The sequence below is a fragment of the Lissotriton helveticus genome, unplaced genomic scaffold (assembly GCF_964261635.1).
Source record: "Lissotriton helveticus unplaced genomic scaffold, aLisHel1.1 SCAFFOLD_763, whole genome shotgun sequence".
NCBI lineage: Eukaryota > Metazoa > Chordata > Amphibia > Caudata > Salamandridae > Lissotriton > Lissotriton helveticus.
Genome location: NW_027611846.1, coordinates 185,309 through 207,683, shown reverse-complemented (window position 1 = coordinate 207,683; position 22,375 = coordinate 185,309). Strand labels below are relative to the sequence as shown.

At 51.5% G+C, this 22,375-nt stretch overlaps 5 protein-coding genes across 5 annotated transcripts; 1 reads left to right on the top strand and 4 right to left on the bottom strand.

The window, feature by feature from the left end:
• Positions 1-16,857: 16,857 nt before the first annotated feature.
• On the bottom strand, positions 16,858-17,583 carry LOC144806989 (uncharacterized). Its single transcript, XM_078673045.1, has one exon. The coding sequence runs from the start codon at positions 17,503-17,505 to the stop codon at positions 16,879-16,881; it is 627 nt and encodes a 208-aa protein (XP_078529171.1). The 5' UTR covers positions 17,506-17,583; the 3' UTR covers positions 16,858-16,878.
• Positions 17,584-18,071: 488 nt separating this feature from the next.
• On the bottom strand, positions 18,072-18,725 carry LOC144806974 (histone H2A type 2-C-like). Its single transcript, XM_078673029.1, has one exon. It carries the CDS (start codon positions 18,682-18,684, stop codon positions 18,286-18,288), a length of 399 nt encoding a protein of 132 aa, XP_078529155.1. The 5' UTR covers positions 18,685-18,725; the 3' UTR covers positions 18,072-18,285.
• Positions 18,726-18,804: 79 nt separating this feature from the next.
• On the top strand, positions 18,805-19,447 carry LOC144806972 (histone H2B 1.2-like). The gene has a single exon (XM_078673028.1). It carries the CDS (start codon positions 18,899-18,901, stop codon positions 19,394-19,396), a length of 498 nt encoding a protein of 165 aa, XP_078529154.1. The 5' UTR covers positions 18,805-18,898; the 3' UTR covers positions 19,397-19,447.
• A 677-nt stretch (positions 19,448-20,124) lies between these two features.
• Positions 20,125-21,257, bottom strand: LOC144806978 (histone H3). Its single transcript, XM_078673034.1, has one exon. The coding sequence runs from the start codon at positions 20,559-20,561 to the stop codon at positions 20,151-20,153; it is 411 nt and encodes a 136-aa protein (XP_078529160.1). The 5' UTR covers positions 20,562-21,257; the 3' UTR covers positions 20,125-20,150.
• A 208-nt stretch (positions 21,258-21,465) lies between these two features.
• On the bottom strand, positions 21,466-22,152 carry LOC144806975 (histone H1.01-like). The gene has a single exon (XM_078673030.1). The coding sequence runs from the start codon at positions 22,111-22,113 to the stop codon at positions 21,466-21,468; it is 648 nt and encodes a 215-aa protein (XP_078529156.1). The 5' UTR covers positions 22,114-22,152.
• Between the last annotated feature and the right edge of the window lie 223 nt (positions 22,153-22,375).

Below are 22,375 nucleotides of genomic sequence, written 5' to 3'. Positions count from 1 at the left end.
CCTGGAGGCTGGAAGTAGGCACAAGGCCTTGCAGGCCTTTACTGATACTGGGAAAGGGTGAAATACACTGTACTGGGCATGTGAGGTGTTTTGCTTAAACACCTCCAGCCAGGGGGATAACCTGAATTCTTACCCTGCACTGAGCTCCATAACCCTGGGTAGAAGGTGTGACTTCTTCCCCTTGAAGCTTAACACCACCACATGTCACAGGTATCAGTAACATTGGTGCCTGGGGGCTGGAAGTAGGCCCAAGGCCTTGCAGGCCTTTCCTGATACTGTGAAAGGGGTGAAATAGACTTTATTGGGCATGTGAAGTGTTTTGCTTTAGCAACTCAAGCCCGGGCGATAACCTGAAATCTTACCCTGCGCTGAGCTCCATAACCCTGGGTAGAAGGTGTGACTTCTTCCCCTTGAAGCTTAACACCACCAAATGTCACAGGTATCAGTAACATTGGTGCCTGGGGGCTGGAAGTTGGCCCAAGGCCTTGCAGGCCTTTCCTGATACTGTGAAGGACTGAAATACAACGTATTGGGCATGTGAAGTGTTTTGCTTTAACACCTCCAGCCAGAGGGATGACCTGAAATCGTACCCTGCACTGAGCTCCATAACCCTGGGTAGAAGGTGTGACTTCTTCCCCTTGAAGCTTAACACCACCAAATGTCACAGGTATCAGTAACATTGGTGCCTGGAGGCTGGAAGTAGGCACAAGGCCTTGCAGGCCTTTCCTGATACTGGGAAAGGGTGAAAAACACTGTACTGGGCATGTGAGGTGTTTTGCTTAAACACCTCCAGCCAGGGGGATAACCAAAAAATCTTACCCTGCGCTGAGCTCCATAACCCTGGGTATAAAGTGTGACTTCATCCCCTTGAAGCTTAACACCACCAAATGTCACAGGTATCAGTAAAATTGGTGCCTGGAGGCTGGAAGTAGGCCCACGGCCTTGCAGGCCTTTCCTGATACAGTAAAGGGGTGAAATAGACTTTATTGGGCATGTGGAGTGTTTTGCTTTAACACCTCCAGCCAGGGGGATAACCTGAAATCTTAGCCTGCGCAGAGCTCCATAACCCTGGGTAGAAGGTGCGACTTCATCCCCTTGAAGCTTTACACCACCAAATGTCACAGGCATCAGTAACATTGGTGCCTGGGGGCTGGAAGTAGGCACAAGGCCTTGCAGGCCTTTCCTGATACTGTTAAGGGGTGAAATAGAGTTTAATGGGCATGTGAAGTGTTTTGCTTTAACACCTCCAGCCAGGGGGATAACCTGAATTCTTACCCTGCGCTGAGCTCCATAACCCTGGGTAGAAAGTGTGACTACATCCCCTTGAAGCTTAACACCACCAAATGTCACAGGTATCAGTAAAATCGGTGCCTGGAGGCTGGACGTAGGCCCAAGGCCTTGCAGGCCTTTCCTGACACTGTGAAGGGGTGAAATAGACTTTATTGGGCATGTGGAGTGTTTTGCTTTAACACCTCCAGCCAGGGGGATAACCTGAATTCTTACCCTGCACTGAGCTCCATAACACTGGGTAGAAGGTGTGACTTCTTCCCCTTGAAACTTAACACCACCACATGTCACAGGTATCAGTAACATTGGTGCCTGGAGGCTGGAAGTAGGCCCAAGGCCTTGCAGGCCTTTCCTGATACTGTGAATGGGTGAAATACACATTGATGTGTATGGTAACTGTTCTATTTTCACGCCTTAAGCCTGGGGTGAAGCCTGAAATCTTACCCTGCGCGGATCTCCATAACCCTGGGTAGAAGGTGCGACTTCATCCCCTTGAACCTTAACACCACCAAATGTCACAGGTAACAGTAACATTGGTGCCTGGAGGCTGGAAGTAGGCACAAGGCCTTGCAGGCCTTTCCTAATACTGTGAAGGGGTGAAATAGACTTTATTGGGCATGGGGAGTGTTTTGCTTTAACACCTCCAGCCAGGGGGATAACCTGAAATCTTACCCTGCACTGAGCTCCATAACCCTGGGTAGAAGGTGTGACTTCATACCCTTGAAGCTTAACACCACCAAATGTCACAGGTATCAGTAAAACTGGTGCCTGGAGGCTGGAAGTAGGCCCAAGGCCTTGCAGGCCTTTCCTGATACTGTGAAGGGGTGAAATAGACTTTATTGGGCATGTGAAGTGCTTTGCTTTAACAACTCCAGCCAGGGGGATAACCTCAAATCTTACCCTGCGCTGAGCTCCATAACCCTGGGTATAAAGTGTGACTTCATCCCCTTGAAGCTTAACACCACCAAATGTCACAGGAATCAGTAATATTGGTGCCTGGAGGCTGGAAGTAGGCACAAGGCCTTGCAGGCCTTTACTGATACTGGGAAAGGGTGAAATACACTGTACTGGGCATGTGAGGTGTTTTGCTTAAACACCTCCAGCCAGGGGGATAACCTAAAACCTTACCCTGCGCTGAGCTCCATAACCCTGGGTAGAAGGTGTGACTTCATCCCCTTGAAGCTGAACACCACCAAATGTCACAGGTATCAGTACATTGGTGCCTGGAGGCTGGAAGTAGGCCCAAGGCCTTGCAGGCCTTTCCTGATACAGTGAAGGGGTGAAATAGACTTTATTGGGCATGTGGAGTGTTTTGCTTTAACACCTCCAGCCAGGGGGATAACCTGAAATCTTACCCTGCACTGAGCTCCATAACCCTGGGTAGAAGGTGTGACTTCTTCCCCTTGAAGCTTAACACCACCAAATGTCACAGGTATCAGTAACATTGGTGCCTGGAGGCTGGAAGTAGGCACAAGGCCTTGCAGGCCTTTCCTGATACTGGGAAAGGGTTAAATACACTGTACTGGGCATGTGAGGTGTTTTGCTTAAACACTTCCAGCCAGGGGGATAACCTGAAATCTTACCCTGCGCGGAGCTCCATAACCCTGGGTAGAAGGTGCGACTTCATCCCCTTGAAGCTTAACACCACCAAAGGTCACAGGTATCAGTAACATTGGTGCCTGGAGGCTGGAAGTAGGCACAAGGCCTTGCAGGCCTTTACTGATCCTGGGAAAGGGTGAAATACACTGTACTGGGCATGTGAGGTGTTTTGCTTAAACACCTCCAGCCAGGGGGATAACCTAAAATCTTACCCTGCGCTGAGCTCCATAACCATGGGTAGAAGGTGCGACTTCATCCCCTTGAAGCTTAACACCACAAAATGTCACAGGTATCAATAACATTGGTGCCTGGGGGCTCGAAGTAGGCACAAGGCCTTGCAGGCCTTTCCTGATACTGTGAAGGGGTGAAATAGACTTTAATGGGCATGCGGAGTGTTTTGCTTTAACACCTCCAGCCAGGGGGATAACCTGAATTCTTACCCTGCACTGAGCTCCATAACACTTGGTAGAAGGTGTGACTTCATCCCCTTGAAGCTTAACACCACCAAATGTCACAGGTATCAGTAACATTGGTGCCTGGGGGCTGGAAGTTGGCCCAAGGCCTTGCAGGCATTTCCTGACACTGTGAAGGAGTGAAATACAATGTATTGGGCATGTGAAGTGTTTTTCTTTAACACCTCCAGCCAGAGGGATGACCTGAAATCGTACCCTGCACTGAGCTCCATAAACCTGGGTAGAAGGTGTGACTTCTTCCCCGTGAAGCTTAACACCACCAAATGTCACAGGTATCAGTAACATTGGTGCCTGGAGGCTGGAAGTAGGCACAAGGCCTTGCAGGCCTTCCCTGATACTGTGAAGGGTTGAAACAGACTTTATTGGGCACGTGAAGTGTTTTTCTTTAACACCTCCAGCCAGGGGGATAACCCAAATTCTTACCCTGCGCTGAGCTCCATAACCCTGGGTAGAAGATGTGACTTCTTCCCCTTGAAGCTTAACACCACCAAATGTCACATGTATCAGTAACATTGGTGCCTGGAGGCTGGAAGTAGGCACAAGGCCTTGCAGGCCTTCCCTGATACTTTGGAGGGGTAAAATAGACTTTATTGGGCATGTGAAGTGTTTTCCTTTAACACCTCCAGCCAGGGGGATGACCTAAATTCTTACCCTGCGCGGAGCTCCATAACCCTGGGTAGAAGTTGCAACTTCATCCCCTTGAAGCTTAACACCTCCAAATGTCACAGGTATCAGTATAATTGGTGCCAGGAGGCTGGAAGTAGGCCCAAGGCCTTGCAGGCCTTTCCTGATACTGTGGAGGGGTGAAATAGACTTTATTGGGCATGAGAAGTGTTTTGCTTTAACACCTCCAGTCAGGGGTGAAGCCTGGAATCTTACCCTGCGCTGAGTTCCATAACCCTGGGTAGAAGGTGCAACTTCATCCCCTTGAAGTCGAACACCTACAAATGTCACAAGTGTCAGTGAAATTGGTGCCTAGAGGCTGGAAGTAGGCACAAGGCCTTTCCTGATACTGTGAAGGGGTGAAATAGACTTTATTGGGCATGTGAAGTGTTTTGCTTTAACACCTCAAGCCAGGGTGATAACCTGAAATCTTACCCTGCGCTGAGCTCCATAACCCTGGGTAAAAGGTGTGACTTCTTCCCCCTGAAGCTTAACACCACCAAATGTCACAGGTATCAGTAACATTGGTGCCTGGAGGCTGGAAGTAGGCACAAGGCCTTTCCTGATACTGTGAAGGGGTGAAATAGACTTTATTGGGCATGTGAAGTGTTTTGCTTTAACACCTCAAGCCAGGGCGATAACCTGAATTCTTACCCTGCGCTGAGCTCCATAACCCTGGGTAGAAGGTGCAACTTCATCCCCTTGAAGCTTAACACCTCCAAATGTCACAGGTATCAGTATAATTGGTGCCAGGAGGCTGGAAGTAGGCCCAAGGCCTTGCAGGCCTTTCCTGATACTGTGGAGGGGTGAAATAGACTTTATTGGGCATGAGAAGTGTTTTGCTTTAACACCTCCAGTCAGGGGTGAAGCCTGGAATCTTACCCTGCGCTGAGTTCCATAACCCTGGGTAGAAGGTGCAACTTCATCCCCTTGAAGTTGAACACCTACAAATGTCACAAGTGTCAGTGAAATTGGTGCCTAGAGGCTGGAAGTAGGCACAAGGCCTTTCCTGATACTGTGAAGGGGTGAAATAGACTTTATTGGGCATGTGAAGTGTTTTGCTTTAACACCTCAAGCCAGGGTGATAACCTGAAATCTTACCCTGCGCTGAGCTCCATAACCCTGGGTAAAAGGTGTGACTTCTTCCCCCTGAAGCTTAACACCACCAAATGTCACAGGTATCAGTAACATTGGTGCCTGGAGGCTGGAAGTAGGCACAAGGCCTTTCCTGATACTGTGAAGGGGTGAAATAGACTTTATTGGGCATGTGAAGTGTTTTGCTTTAACACCTCAAGCCAGGGCGATAACCTGAATTCTTACCCTGCGCTGAGCTCCATAACCCTGGGTAGAAGATGTGACTTCTTCCCCTTGAAGCTTAACACCACCAAATGTCACAGGTATCAGTAACATTGGTGCCTGGAGGCTGGAAGTAGGCAGAAGGCCGTGCAGGCTTTTCCTGATACTGGGAAAGGGTGAAATAGACTTTATTGGGCATGTGGAGTGTTTTGCTTTAACACCTCCTGCCAGGGAGGATAACCTGAAATCTTACCCTGCGCTGAGCTCCATAACCCTGGGTAAGAGGTGTGACTTCATCCCCTTGAAGCTCAACACCACCACATGTCACAGGTATCAGTAACATTGGTGCCTGGGGGCTGGAAGTAGGCCCGAGGCCTTGCAGCTCTTTCCTGATCCTGTGAAGGGGTGAAATACAATTTATTGGGCATGTGAAGTGTTTTGCTTTAACACCTCCAGCCAGGGGGATAACCTGAATTCTTACCCTGAGCTGAGCTCCATAACCCTGGGTAGAAGGTGTGACTTCATCCCCTTGAAGTTTAACACCACCAAATGTCACAGGTATCAGTACATTGGTGCCTGGAGGCTGGAAGTAGGCCCAAGGCCTTATAGGCCTTTCCTGATACTGTGAAGGGGTGAAATAGACTTTAATGGGCATGTGAAGTGTTTTGCTTTAACACCTCCAGCCAGGGGGATAACCTGAATTCTTACCCTGCGCTGAGCTCCATAACCCTGGGTAGAAGGTGCGACTTCATCCCCTTGAAGCTTAACACCACCAAATGTCACAGGTATCAGTAACATTGGTGCCTGGAGGCTGGAAGTAGGCACAAGGCCTTGCTGGACTATCCTGATACTGGGAAAGCGTGAAATACACTGTACTGGGCATGTTAGGTGTTTTGCTTAAACACCTCCAGCCAGGGGGATAACCTAAAATCTTACCCTGTGCTGAGCTCCATAACCCTGGGTAGAAAGTGTGACTTCCTCCCCTTGAAGCTTAACACTACCAAATGTCACAGGTATCAGTAACATTGGTGCCTGGAGGCTGGAAGTAGGCCCAAGGCATTGCAGGCCTTTCCTGATACTGTGAATGGGTGAAATACACATTGTTGTGTATGGTAACTGTTCTATTTTCACGCCTTAAGCCTGGGGTGAAGCCTGAAATCTTACCCTGCGCTGAGCTCCATAACCCTGGGTAGAAGGTATGACTTCATCCCCTTGAAGTTTAACACCACCAAATGTCACAGGTATCAGTACATTGGTGCCTGGAGGCTGAAAGTAGGCCCAAGGCCTTATATGACTTTCCTGATACTGTGAAGGGGTGAAATAGACTTTATTGGGCATGTGAAGTGTTTTGCTTTAACACCTCCAGCCAGGGGGATAACCTGAATTCTTACCCTGCGCTGAGCTCCATAACCCTGGGGTAGAAGGTGCGACTTCATCCCCTTGAAGCTTAACACCACCAAATGTCACAGGTATCAGTAACATTGGTGCCTGGAGGCTGGAAGTAGGCAGAAGGCCGTGCAGGCTTTTCCTGATACTGGGAAAGGGTGAAATAGACTTTATTGGGCATGTGGAGTGTTTTGCTTTAACACCTCCTGCCAGGGGGGATAACCTGAAATCTTACCCTGCGCTGAGCTCCATAACCCTGGGTAAGAGGTGTGACTTCATCCCCTTGAAGCTCAACAACACCACATGTCACAGGTATCAGTAACATTGGTGCCTGGGGGCTGGAAGTAGGCCCGAGGCCTTGCAGCTCTTTCCTGATCCTGTGAAGGGGTGAAATACAATTTATTGGGCATGTGAAGTGTTTTGCTTTAACACCTCCAGCCAGGGGGATAACCTGAATTCTTACCCTGCGCTGAGCTCCATAACCCTGGGTAGAAGATGTGACTTCTTCCCCTTGAAGCTTAACACCACCAAATGTCACAGGTATCAGTAACATTGGTGCCTGGAGGCTGGAAGTAGGCACAAGGCCTTTCCTGATACTGTGAAGGGGTGAAATAGACTTTATTGGGCATGTGAAGTGTTTTGCTTTAACACCTCAAGCCAGGGCGATAACCTGAATTCTTACCCTGCGCTGAGCTCCATAACCCTGGGTAGAAGATGTGACTTCTTCCCCTTGAAGCTTAACACCACCAAATGTCACAGGTATCAGTAACATTGGTGCCTGGAGGCTGGAAGTAGGCAGAAGGCCGTGCAGGCTTTTCCTGATACTGGGAAAGGGTGAAATAGACTTTATTGGGCATGTGGAGTGTTTTGCTTTAACACCTCCTGCCAGGGGGGATAACCTGAAATCTTACCCTGCGCTGAGCTCCATAACCCTGGGTAAGAGGTGTGACTTCATCCCCTTGAAGCTCAACACCACCACATGTCACAGGTATCAGTAACATTGGTGCCTGGGGGCTGGAAGTAGGCCCGAGGCCTTGCAGCTCTTTCCTGATCCTGTGAAGGGGTGAAATACAATTTATTGGGCATGTGAAGTGTTTTGCTTTAACACCTCCAGCCAGGGGGATAACCTGAATTCTTACCCTGAGCTGAGCTCCATAACCCTGGGTAGAAGGTGTGACTTCATCCCCTTGAAGTTTAACACCACCAAATGTCACAGGTATCAGTACATTGGTGCCTGGAGGCTGGAAGTAGGCCCAAGGCCTTATAGGCCTTTCCTGATACTGTGAAGGGGTGAAATAGACTTTAATGGGCATGTGAAGTGTTTTGCTTTAACACCTCCAGCCAGGGGGATAACCTGAATTCTTACCCTGCGCTGAGCTCCATAACCCTGGGTAGAAGGTGCGACTTCATCCCCTTGAAGCTTAACACCACCAAATGTCACAGGTATCAGTAACATTGGTGCCTGGAGGCTGGAAGTAGGCACAAGGCCTTGCAGGACTATCCTGATACTGGGAAAGCGTGAAATACACTGTACTGGGCATGTTAGGTGTTTTGCTTAAACACCTCCAGCCAGGGGGATAACCTAAAATCTTACCCTGTGCTGAGCTCCATAACCCTGGGTAGAAAGTGTGACTTCATCCCCTTGAAGCTTAACACTACCAAATGTCACAGGTATCAGTAACATTGGTGCCTGGAGGCTGGAAGTAGGCCCAAGGCCTTGCAGGCCTTTCCTGATACTGTGAATGGGTGAAATACACATTGTTGTGTATGGTAACTGTTCTATTTTCACGCCTTAAGCCTGGGGTGAAGCCTGAAATCTTACCCTGCGCTGAGCTCCATAACCCTGGGTAGAAGGTATGACTTCATCCCCTTGAAGTTTAACACCACCAAATGTCACAGGTATCAGTACATTGGTGCCTGGAGGCTGGAAGTAGGCCCAAGGCCTTATATGACTTTCCTGATACTGTGAAGGGGTGAAATAGACTTTATTGGGCATGTGAAGTGTTTTGCTTTAACACCTCCAGCCAGGGGGATAACCTGAATTCTTACCCTGCGCTGAGCTCCATAACCCTGGGGTAGAAGGTGCGACTTCATCCCCTTGAAGCTTAACACCACCACATGTCACAGGTATCAGTAACATTGGTGCCTGGAGGCTGGAAGTAGGCACAAGGCCTTGCAGGCCTTTCCTGATACTGTGAAGGGGTGAAACAGACTTTATTGGGCATGTGAAGTGTTTTGCTTTAACACCTCCAGCCAGGGGGATAACCCAAATTCTTACCCTGCACTGAGCTCCATAACCCTGGGTAGAAGGTGTGACTTCATCCCATTGAAGCTTAACACCACCACATGTCACAGGTATCAGTAACATTGGTGCCTGGAGGCTGGAAGTAGGCACAAGGCCTTGCAGGCCTTTCCTGATACTGTGAAGGGGTGAAACAGACTTTATTGGGCATGTGAAGTGTTTTAATTTAACACCTCCAGCCAGGGGGATAACCCAAATTCTTACCCTGCGCTGAGCTCCATAACCCTGGGTAGAAGATTTGACTTCTTCCCATTGAAGCTTAACACCACCAAATGTCACAGGTATCAGTAACATTGGTGCCTGGAGGCTGGAAGTAGGCACAAGGCCTTGCAGGCCTTTCCTGATACTGGGAAAGGGTTAAATACACTGTACTGGGCATGTGAGGTGTTTTGCTTAAACACCTCCAGCCAGGGGGATAACCTGAAATCTTACCCTGCGCGGAGCTCCATAACCCTGGGTAGAAGGTGCGACTTCATCCCCTTGGAGCTTAACACCACCAAAGGTCACAGGTATCAGTAACATTGGTGCCTGGAGGCTGGAAGTAGGCCCAAGGCCTTGCAGGCCTTTCCTGATACTGTGAAGGGGTGAAATAGAGTTTAATGGGCATGTGAAGTGTTTTGCTTTAACACCTCCAGCCAGGGGGATAACCTGAATTCTTACCCTGCGCTGAGCTCCATAACCCTGGGTAGAAAGTGTGACTTCATCCCCTTGAAGCTTAACACTACCAAATGTCACAGGTATCAGTAACATTGGTGCCTGGAGGCTGGAAGTAGGCCCAAGGCCTTGCAGGCCTTTCCTGATACTGTGAATGGGTGAAATACACATTGTTGTGTATGGTAACTGTTCTATTTTCACGCCTTAAGCCTGGGGTGAAGCCTGAAATCTTACCCTGCGCGGAGCTCCATAACCCTGGGTAGAAGGTGCGACTTCATCCCCTTGAAGCTTAACACCACCAAATGTCACAGGTATCAGTAACATTGGTGCCTGGAGGCTGGAAGTAGGCACAAGGCCTTGCAGGCCTTTACTGATACTGGGAAAGGGTGAAATACACTGTACTGGGCATGTGAGGTGTTTTGCTTAAACACCTCCAGCCAGGGGGATAACCTGAATTCTTACCCTGCACTGAGCTCCATAACCCTGGGTAGAAGGTGTGACTTCTTCCCCTTGAAGCTTAACACCACCAAATGTCACAGGTATCAGTAACATTGGTGCCTGGGGGCTGGAAGTTGGCCCAAGGCCTTGCAGGCCTTTCCTGATACTGTGAAGGACTGAAATACAACGTATTGGGCATGTGAAGTGTTTTGCTTTAACACCTCCAGCCAGAGGGATGACCTGAAATCGTACCCTGCACTGAGCTCCATAACCCTGGGTAGAAGGTGTGACTTCTTCCCCTTGAAGCTTAACACCACCAAATGTCACAGGTATCAGTAAAATTGGTGTCTGGAGGCTGGAAGTAGGCCCACGGCCTTGCAGGCCTTTCCTGATACAGTAAAGGGGTGAAATAGACTTTATTGGGCATGTGGAGTGTTTTGCTTTAACACCTCCAGCCAGGGGGATAACCTGAAATCTTAGCCTGCGCAGAGCTCCATAACCCTGGGTAGAAGGTGTGACTTCTTCCCCTTGAAACTTAACACCACCACATGTCACAGGTATCAGTAACATTGGTGCCTGGAGGCTGGAAGTAGGCCCAAGGCCTTGCAGGCCTTTCCTGATACTGTTAAGGGGTGAAATAGAGTTTAATGGGCATGTGGAGTGTTTTGCTTTAACACCTCAAGCCAGGGCGATAACCTGAATTCTTACCCTGCGCTGAGCTCCATAACCCTGGGTAGAAAGTGTGACTACATCCCCTTGAAGCTTAACACCACCAAATGTCACAGGTATCAGTAAAATCGGTGCCTGGAGGCTGGACGTAGGCCCAAGGCCTTGCAGGCCTTTCCTGACACTGTGAAGGGGTGAAATAGACTTTATTGGGCATGTGGAGTGTTTTGCTTTAACACCTCCAGCCAGGGGGATAACCTGAATTCTTACCCTGCACTGAGCTCCATAACACTGGGTAGAAGGTGTGACTTCTTCCCCTTGAAACTTAACACCACCACATGTCACAGGTATCAGTGACATTGGTGCCTGGAGGCTGGAAGTAGGCCCAAGGCCTTGCAGGCCTTTCCTGATACTGTGAATGGGTGAAATACACATTGATGTGTATGGTAACTGTTCTATTTTCACGCCTTAAGCCTGGGGTGAAGCCTGAAATCTTACCCTGCGCGGATCTCCATAACCCTGGGTAGAAGGTGCGACTTCATCCCCTTGAAGCTTAACACCACCAAATGTCACAGGTATCAGTAACATTGGTGCCTGGAGGCTGGAAGTAGGCACAAGGCCTTGCAGGCCTTTCCTAATACTGTGAAGGGGTGAAATAGACTTTATTGGGCATGGGGAGTGTTTTGCTTTAACACCTCCAGCCAGGGGGATAACCTGAAATCTTACCCTGCACTGAGCTCCATAACCCTGGGTAGAAGGTGTGACTTCATACCCTTGAAGCTTAACACCACCAAATGTCACAGGTATCAGTAAAACTAGTGCCTGGAGGCTGGAAGTAGGCCCAAGGCCTTGCAGGCCTTTCCTGATACTGTGAAGGGGTGAAATAGACTTTATTGGGCATGTGAAGTGCTTTGCTTTAACAACTCCAGCCAGGGGGATAACCTAAAATCTTACCCTGCGCTGAGCTCCATAACCCTGGGTTTAAAGTGTGACTTCATCCCCTTGAAGCTTAACACCACCAAATGTCACAGGTATCAGTAATATTGGTGCCTGGAGGCTGGAAGTAGGCACAAGGCCTTGCAGGCCTTTACTGATACTGGGAAAGGGTGAAATACACTGTACTGGGCATGTGAGGTGTTTTGCTTAAACACCTCCAGCCAGGGGGATAACCTAAAATCTTACCCTGCGCTGAGCTCCATAACCCTGGCTAGAAGGTGTGACTTCATCCCCTTGAAGCTGAACACCACCAAATGTCACAGGTATCAGTACATTGGTGCCTGGAGGCTGGAAGTAGGCACAAGGCCTTGCAGGCCTTTCCTGATACAGTGAAGGGGTGAAATAGACTTTATTGGGCATGTGGAGTGTTTTGCTTTAACACCTCCAGCCAGGGGGATAACCTGAAATCTTACCCTGCACTGAGCTCCATAACCCTGGGTAGAAGGTGTGACTTCTTCCCCTTGAAGCTTAACACCACCAAATGTCACAGGTATCAGTAACATTGGTGCCTGGAGGCTGGAAGTAGGCACAAGGCCTTGCAGGCCTTTCCTGATACTGGGAAAGGGTTAAATACACTGTACTGGGCATGTGAGGTGTTTTGCTTAAACACTTCCAGCCAGGGGGATAACCTGAAATCTTACCCTGCGCGGAGCTCCATAACCCTGGGTAGAAGGTGCGACTTCATCCCCTTGAAGCTTAACACCACCAAAGGTCACAGGTATCAGTAACATTGGTGCCTGGAGGCTGGAAGTAGGCACAAGGCCTTGCAGGCCTTTACTGATCCTGGGAAAGGGTGAAATACACTGTACTGGGCATGTGAGGTGTTTTGCTTAAACACCTCCAGCCAGGGGGATAACCTAAAATCTTACCCTGCGCTGAGCTCCATAACCATGGGTAGAAGGTGCGACTTCATCCCCTTGAAGCTTAACACCACATAATGTCACAGGTATCAATAACATTGGTGCCTGGGGGCTCGAAGTAGGCACAAGGCCTTGCAGGCCTTTCCTGATACTGTGAAGGGGTGAAATAGACTTTAATGGGCATGCGGAGTGTTTTGCTTTAACACCTCCAGCCAGGGGGATAACCTGAATTCTTACCCTGCACTGAGCTCCATAACACTTGGTAGAAGGTGTGACTTCATCCCCTTGAAGCTTAACACCACCAAATGTCACAGGTATCAGTAACATTGGTGCCTGGGGGCTGGAAGTTGGCCCAAGGCCTTGCAGGCATTTCCTGACACTGTGAAGGAGTGAAATACAATGTATTGGGCATGTGAAGTGTTTTTCTTTAACACCTCCAGCCAGAGGGATGACCTGAAATCGTACCCTGCACTGTGCTCCATAAACCTGGGTAGAAGGTGTGACTTCTTCCCCGTGAAGCTTAACACCACCAAATGTCACAGGTATCAGTAACATTGGTGCCTGGAGGCTGGAAGTAGGCACAAGGCCTTGCAGGCCTTTCCTGATACTGTGAAGGGGTGGAATACAATTTATTGGGCATGTGAAGTGTTTTGCTTTAACACCTCGAGCCAGGGGGAATAACCTGAAATCTTACCCTGCGCTGAGCTCCATAACCCTGGGTAGAAGGTGTGACTTCATCCCCTTGAAGCTTAACACCACCACATGTCACAGGTATCAGTAACATTGGTGCCTGGAGGCTGGAAGTAGGCACAAGGCCTTGCAGGACTATCCTGATACTGGGAAAGGGTGAAATACACTGTACTGGGCATGTGAGGTGTTTTGCTTAAACACCTCCAGCCAGGGGAATAACCAGAAATCTTACCCTGCGCGGAGCTCCATTACCCTGGGTAGAAGGAGTGACTCTGTCCCCTTGAAGCTGCAGGCTTCCTAATGTCACAAGTATCACTAAAACAGGTGCCTGGAGGCTGGAAATGTGCCTACGGTCCTGCAGGCCTAGGTCTGATACTGTAAAGGGGTTAGATACAGTGTTGGAATAAAGAATTATTATGTTTTCCCACCTCCAGCCAGGAGTGGAACCTGACATCTTACCCTGCGCGGAGCTCCATAGTCCAGGCTAGTAGGAGCAACTGTATCCCCTTTGAAGATTAACTCCGCCAAATGTTACAAGTATCACTAAAAGAGGTGTATGGAGGCTGCAAACGGGCCCACAGCCTTGAGCTGATACTGTAACAGGGGGGAATCTCACATTGCGCGGAGCACCATAGCTCTGCGTAGAAATAGCCACTCTGTGCCTGGAGGCTAGAAATGGGCTTGGGAGACTGATGTCTGATAATGTAAAGGGGGTTTTGAATGACGTTTTGTATTTCTCCACCTCCAGCCAAGGGGTAAATCCTGAAATATAACCCTAATCGGAGCTCCATAGCCCTCTGCAGAAAAAGTGACTTAGTCCCCTTGAACCGTAATAAAATTTGATAAATGTTAACAGTTTTAAACGGGTGCCTGGAGACTAAAAATGGAACAGAGACACTTTTTCAGATCCCATACTGTGAGGGACTTATTGTAATTATTTTGTGATAAATATATATATATATACAATTATTATTTTTTTGGCCCTCCTTCAGCTTAGGGGTTAAACCAGGAATTTTACCCGGATTGGAGCTCCACAGCCCCGGGTAATAAAAGTGACTTTGTCCCCTTGAACCTAAGGAGTTATTAAAAAAAAAAAAAAAAAAGAAATGTGTGTGTTTTTTTTTTTTTTGCCGACCTCCAGCTAAGGGGGGAAACCGGAGATTTTACCCGAATCGGAGCTCCATAGCCCCGGGAAGAAAAAGTGACTTTGTCCCCTTGAACCTAAGGAGTTAGTAAAAAAAAAAAAAAAAGAAATGTGTGTTTTTTTTTTTTTTTGCCGACCTCCAGCTAAGGGGGGAAACCGGAGATTTTACACGAATCGGAGCTCCATAGCCCCGGGAAGAAAAAGTGACTTTGTCCCCTTGAACCTAAGGAGTTCGTAAAATAAAAAAAAAATAAAAGAAATGTGTGTGTGTGTTTATTTAAAAAAATTTTGCCGACCTCCAGCTAAGGGGGGAAACCGGAGATTTTACCCGAATCGGAGCTCCATAGCCCCGGGAAGAAAAAGTGACTTTGTCCCCTTGAACCTAAGGAGTTCGTAAAATAAAAAAAATATAAGAAATGTGTGTGTGTGTTTATTTAAATTTGTTTTGCCGACCTCCAGCTAAGGGGGGAAACCGGACATTTTACCCGCATCGGAGCTCCATAGCCCCGTGAAGAAAAAGTGACTTTGTCCCCTTGAACCTAAGGAGTTAGTAAAAAAAATAAATAAAAAATAAAGACGTGTGTGTTTTTTTTTTTTTTTGCCGACCTCCAGCTAAGGGGGGAAACCGGAGATTTTACCCGAATCGGAGCTCCATAGCCCCGGGAAGAAAAAGTGACTTTGTCCCCTTGAACCTAAGGAGTTAGTAAAAAAAAAAAAAGACATGTTTTTTTTTTTTTTTGCCGACCTCCAGCTAAGGGGGGAAACCGGAGATTTTACCCGAATCGGAGCTCCATAGCCCCGGGAAGAAAAAGTGACTTTGTCTTCTTGAACCTAAGGAGTTCGTAAAATAAAAAAAAATAAAAGAAATGTGTGTGTGTGTTTATGTAAATTTTTTTTGCCGACCTCCAGCTAAGGGGCGAAACAGGACATTTTACCCGAATCGGAGCTCCATAGCCCCGGGAAGAAAAAGTGACTTTGTCCCCTTGAACCTAAGGTATTAGTTAAAAAAAAAGAAATGCGTGTATGTTTTTTTTTTTTTTTTAGTTTTTTTTGCCGACCTCCACCTACGGGGGGAAACCTGAAATTGTACCCGAATCTGAGCTCCCCAGCCCTGGGTAGAATTAGTGCCATCGTCCCCTTGAACCAAAATGCCCACACACAAAAAATAAAAATACTGAAACGGGGGCTTAAAGGCCCACAGGGACCCCTAAACGGACATGGCGGTTCACCACAAAAATTAGGATCCCACACCCTCTTCCTTGGGCCTGCATGGGAACCCTATTTCATGGACTATTAAGCCCCCCACGTAGTGGGGGCTTACAGCTCCTGGGTGGAGAACAAAGTCGGAGTTAGCGCGGCCGTTCCGCCGCCCGGCCATCTGGTCGCCGCAGCTCACTGGGCCATCTGGTCGACCCACAGAGGGGCGACCAGATGGCCGGGCGGCGGAACGGCCGCGCTATCTCCAACTTTGTCTCCCAGCCAGGCGCTGTAAGCCCCCACTACGTGGGGGGCTTAATAGTCAGTGAACTGCGTGACTCGTGGGGCCCTGTGCCGGGCTAAACCCGCCTTAGGTCCCCATGCAAGGGCTCCATGATGGCGGGCACCTGGGCCGGTCTAAACACCCCCCTTAGAACTGCGTGACTCGTGGGGCCCTGTGCCGGGCTAAACCCGCCTTAGGTCCCCGTGCAAGGGCTCCATGATGGCGGGCACCTGGGCCGGTCTAAACACCCCCCTTAGAACTGCGTGACTCGTGGGGCCCTGTGCCGGGCTAAACCCGCCTTAGGTCCCCATGCAAGGGCTCCATGATGGCGGGCACCTGGGCCGGTCTAAACACCCCCCTTAGAACTGCGTAACTCGTGGGGCCCTGTGCCGGGCTAAACCCGCCTTAGGTCCCCATGCAAGGGCTCCATGATGGCGGGCACCTGCTCCGGGCTAAACCCACCGTAGGTCCCCAGGCAAGGGCTCCATGATGGCGGGCCCCTGGTCCGGGCTAAACCCACCGTAGGCCCCCAGGCAAGGGCTCCATGATGGCGGGCCCCTGGTCGGGGCTAAACCCACCGTAGGTCCCCAGGCAAGGGCTCCATGATGGCGGGCAGCCGGGCCGGGCTAAACCCACCGTAGGTCCCCAGGCAAGGGCTCCACGGTGGCGGGCCCCTGGGCCGGGCTGAACCCACCTTTGGTCCCTAGTTTAGAGCTCCATGGTGGCGGGCCCGTGGGACGGGGTAAACCCGCCTTCCAGAGCAGAGTGGCTGCGGAGCAACTCCCCGGGTTCCCCCCTCCTCCCCTCCCGAGCGAGTGTGGGCCTAGAAAGCAGCCCTGCGCTGCGGGGATAATAGTTCATAGACACAGCTCTCACACGACATGGTGGTCGGCTCTTAAAAGAGCCTTTGGGTTGTTTTTTTTTTCCGTGGGCAAGTCGAGTGTTTAACCGCCGAATCCGTAGAGAGTGCGGCCCTGGCGCTTCAGGGCATAGACCACATCCATGGCGGTGACGGTCTTCCTCTTGGCGTGCTCGGTGTAGGTGACGGCGTCCCGGATCACGTTCTCCAGGAAAACCTTGAGCACCCCGCGGGTCTCCTCGTAGATGAGGCCGGAGATGCGCTTGACTCCGCCACGGCGCGCCAGGCGGCGAATGGCCGGCTTGGTGATGCCCTGGATGTTGTCCCGGAGCACCTTGCGGTGTCTCTTGGCGCCGCCTTTGCCGAGCCCCTTCCCTCCTTTGCCGCGTCCAGACATGTTCTCTTCTCGGTGCTGGGAGCAGAAATGAAGAGGAAAACCAGCACCGGCTGCTTTATATGGAGGCTCAGCGGACCTGCGCGGGAGCTCCAAGCGCCCACGTAACGCCCTGTGAGGCGAGAGAGCTCGGACCCGGCCCGCCTTCTGCAGGAAGCGGGGGCTGGAGCGGCCGTTGCCTTCTGAAAAAGAGCGGGCTCCCAGCCCGCCTTTGTCATGGGCTGGCTCAGCAGCTGCCGCTGCCGGTGCACAGATCACAGTCAAACACACGCAAGCACCTCCCTTCCCGGCCTCCCCTTGTGACCGCGGGCCACCCATCCCCTGCGTTCGGAGCCCCCTGTCCAATATAAGCAGAAGGCTCTGTATGTTTTAATGGAGCCACACACGTTAGCGGCCTCACCGGCACCACCCCGCTGCGTTTGGCCGCCTGCAACCTTGTAGCACTGCCCACATCCCGCGCCCGGCTGGGGCAAGCCTGCAAAATGTGTCCCCCAAAAATGAAAAGAAAAAAATATATATGTATATATTGTTTGAAAAAGAGCGCGCTCCCAGCCCGCCTCTCTGTCAGGGGCTCCCGATGGGGGGCTCAGAAGCTGCCGCCGGTGCACTGATCAGTCAAACACGCACACTCCTCCCTTCCAGGCCCCCACTTGTCACCGCGGCCTGCCTAACCCTCGCGTTCGGTGCCCGCTCGGCTTGGCTCAGCAGCTGCCGCCGGTGCACTGATCAGTCAAACACACACACTCCTCCCTTCCAGGCCCCCACTTGTCACCGCGGCCCGCCTAACCCTCGCGTTCGGTGCCCGCTCGGCTGGGGCACGTCTGCAAATCGAGTCCCTGAAAATTAAAAATTATATATGTATAACAAAACATCGATATGGTCTGCCTCATGCTAGGCTTTGGGACGGGACAACATTAAAGTGTACGGCCAGAGCTTGGGCATGCCCTCCACTACAAAGCTACGGTGGCGGGCGCTGCCGCATCTATGAAGCCGCCAGAGTAACACCTCGGCACGGATACGCTCTTTGATGGAGTCTGTGGATGGCCCTGAAAAGAGCCTTTGTGTTTAGGGTGCGTTTCCACGGTGGTCTGCGGGCCTTTACTTGCTTGCTTTGCCCTGTGCCTTGTGGCTCTCGGTTTTCTTGGGCAGCAGCACGGCCTGGATGTTGGGCAGGACTCCTCCCTGGGCGATGGTGACTCGGCCCAACAGCTTGTTCAGCTCCTCGTCGTTGCGGATGGCCAGCTGGAGGTGTCTGGGGATGATGCGGGTCTTCTTGTTGTCCCGGGCGGCGTTGCCAGCCAGCTCCAGAATCTCAGCGGTCAGGTACTCCAGCACTGCAGCCAGATAGACGGGGGCACCGGCGCCCACCCTCTCGGCGTAGCTTCCCTTCCTGAGCAGCCTGTGCACACGGCCCACGGGGAACTGGAGCCCGGCTCTGGAAGAGCGTGTCTTGGCCTTGGCGCGGGCCTTTCCTCCTTGCTTTCCGCGTCCAGACATGGCGATCGATCTAGGGTCTCAGTCACACAACAGAGAGAATGGTACTGCTCCTTCTGCTGGACTCCGGTAATATAAAGACTTCGGGAGCGTCTGATTGGTTGACAGCTAGGCGCCGATAGTACTTTTCAATGGAGGGAGGCGGGCTTCTGTTTAACCAATCAGTGTCCCAGAACCGCATTACAATAGGAAGTGGGGGCCCTGCCTATGCCTGCCAATGAGAAAGGAGAAACGGGAAGAAGCTGCTTTGCACGCCCAGCCTATAAATACAAGTGCCGGACGCCCAGGCATCATTTCTCTCGGCTCCACAGCAAGCAGCGAAAGAGCGTCGACCATGCCTGAACCAGCCAAGTCCGCGCCGGCACCCAAGAAGGGCTCCAAGAAAGCGCTCTCCAAGCCGCCCAAGAAGGACGGGAAGAAGCGCAAGAGGAGCAGGAAGGAAAGCTATGCCATCTACATTTACAAAGTGATGAAGCAGGTGCACCCGGATACCGGCATTTCCTCCAAGGCCATGGGCATCATGAACTCCTTCGTGAACGACATCTTCGAGCGCATCGCTGCAGAGGCTTCCAAACTGGCTCACTACAACTCGCGGCGCACCATCACCTCCCGGGAGATCCAGACCGCAGTCCGCCTTCTGCTCCCCGGAGAGCTGGCCAAGCACGCCGTGTCGGAGGGCACCAAGGCCGTCACCAAGTACACCAGCGCCAAGTAAGGCTTCCAGGCGCACCCCAACGAACACAACGGCTCTTTTAAGGGCCAACCACTTCCTCCCCTAAGAGCTAACGTGCTTCTATTATGACCGGAGAAATGTGTTTTGGAATATGTGTTTTATAAGGGTAATGTTAAGTGCAGAAAGGCCCGCTCTCACGGGGCTTGCTGCAGACCGAGGGCCGACAGCAGGCAACCCGTTCCGCCTCTTTAAATTAACATGTCTATATGAATGGGACCAAGTGTCACATGAGCACTGTAACGATGAGGTTCAATAAACCCCCTGGGGAATTCACACATCTGCCCCCCCCCCGGGCTTATGGTTTTCCATGTTGGGGGCGAACAGTGTCTGTGTGAGCGGGTTTAACGTTGTGTTTGTACTTTTAAGACCCTGGGGAACGGCGTTAGTTCACCCCGGGGCAAACGTTCCCGAAATCAGACACACGAACCCGATGTACCGGGGACACAGATGCCCCTTAAGCGGTGGCTTGTGACCAGCGGATCCCTGCACAACCCCCTATAAAAAGGCTTTTTATTATTAGATGGACACATTGAACAGGCGTTTATGCACTGTGAACACAGAGTGCTCTGGTTTCCCCAGAGCCGGTATAAGTTGCCCAGTGACCGTGGTACTCACAGCACACCCTCCCTAACCTGTAAAACACATGCCATGACAGATAAGAGAAGCTCGTAGGTGACAGGGTGGTGGCCCTTAAAAGAGCCGTTGTGGTGGTGGTTGTTCGGGTCGGTCCGTCTCCTTAGGCCCTCTCGCCTCGGATGCGACGGGCCAGCTGGATGTCCTTGGGCATGATGGTCACCCTCTTGGCGTGGATGGCGCACAGGTTGGTGTCCTCGAAGAGCCCGACCAGGTAGGCCTCGCTGGCCTCCTGCAGGGCCATGACGGCGGAGCTCTGGAAGCGCAGGTCGGTCTTGAAGTCCTGGGCGATCTCCCTCACCAAGCGCTGGAAGGGCAGCTTGCGGATGAGGAGCTCGGTGGACTTCTGGTAGCGGCGGATCTCGCGGAGAGCCACGGTGCCTGGCCGGTAGCGGTGAGGCTTCTTGACTCCTCCGGTGGCAGGCGCGCTCTTGCGGGCTGCCTTGGTGGCCAGCTGCTTGCGGGGCGCTTTGCCGCCGGTGGACTTGCGGGCTGTCTGCTTGGTGCGGGCCATGGCGGGAGCGGTCTCTCTCAGCGAAGGCAGAGAAGAATGGCGTCTACCAGGGAAAGAGCCCTATTTATGCCCTCACAGACGGAGGGCTGCTCTGGTTGGCTGAGGAGACCGCCCCACGTTCGAAAATAGCCCGCGGTGTGCAACGATTGGATACTGAACTGGAGGCTGCAGCCTAGCTGTCCAATGAGCTGTGGATAAAAGAGACCCCCCCCTTGGATGATGGCGCCGGAGCCCGCGCCTCGGTCAGCCTTTGTCTCCGTCCATCCACTTGTAGTCACGAGGACGACTCGACCCCGGTCAACCGGGAGAGGAGCCCGAGATGTCATAAGCACACTGCCCTTGGTCACTCTGGAACACGCCCCCGTTACCTGCGCTCGATTGAAAGTTCACAATCGTCTGCTTTATGCAGGCGCTATATCGAGTCTGCCCGGATACAGTGAAAGCACCAACACAAACACGTTTATAATAAACTGAGGTCTTATAACTCCCAGACCCGCTTTTTACCCTCACCCTGGAGCACGCAGTTACCTGCGCTCCAATTAAAGTTCACAATCATCTGCTTTATGCAGACACTATTTAGAGTCTGCCCGGGTACAGTGAAAGCACAGAGACACACACGTTATTGCACATGTATTATAAACGGAGGTCTTATAACTCCCGGACCCCCTTATTTTCTATGTAATAACGATTTCAATCCACGCAGCACCGAAAGAGCCGTTTATATGGCCAAGATCACACGCGGCACTCGCGTGTGGAAAAGTGTGCTATGGATGTATGGTGCGGTTTATTTTTGAGAAGTGGGGCCATTGGGTGGGTGCAAAGGTGGGGAGGAACACGCTCTCTTCTAGACAGGGTGGTGGCCCTTAAAAGAGCCGTTGTGTTTGCAGTGTCTCGGTGCCAGCCCTTACTTCTTCTTGGGCGCTGCCTTTTTGGGCTTCGCTGCTTTGGGCTTGGCTGCCTTGGGTTTGACTACCTTGGCAGGGCTTTTCTTGGCTACTTTGGGCTTCGCCGCCTTGGCTTTCGCTGGGCTCTTGGCAGCCTTCTTGGCAGGGGCAGCCTTGGGCTTCTTGGGGCTCTTGGCTGCTGCTGGCTTCTTGACCTTCTTCGGGCTCTTCTTGACCCCCGCGGGAGCCTTTTTGGGCTTCTTGGCGGCAGGGGCAGCTTTCTTGGCCGCTGGCTTCTTGGTTTTGGCAGCTGTCTTCTTGGCTGCCTTCTTGCCCTCCAGCTGCTTCTTGTTCACTTTGAAGGACCCGGAGGCCCCGGTGCCCTTCAGCTGGGCTAGGGCGCCTTTACTGACCAGGCTCTTCAGGGAGACCTTAACGCGGCCCTTGTTCTTGTCCGCATCGTAGCCGGCGGCGGTCAGCGCCTTCTTCAGAGCCACCAGGGAGACTCCCTTCCTCTCGGCCGAGGCGGTCACACACTTCAAAATCAGGTCGGACACGCTGGGACCGGAAGGCTTCTTGGCCTTGGAGGCCCCCGCTGCTTTCTTCTGCTTCTTCTTGGGGGCGACCTCAGCGGGAGGAGCCGCGGCGGCTGGAGCGGTTTCTGCCATTGCAATACGAGTCTCGGCGCTGTCACAGAACAGAAATGTACCTCCCGTCTGCTGTCTTGTTTTCGTCTGTCAGATTCCTTCTGACAGTGGTGAGTTTTTGGATACCGAGGCAGTAGCCTCATTACTCCACAATCGTTTTGAATTTTTTAGTCGCTGTTTAGATTGTCTTATTGATGTGTGACGCTTTGTCACAGTTGAGGTTGCATCACATGGTCATCTCAGTGATGGGCCGCGGGTAGCGGTCGATTGAGTATGCAGAATT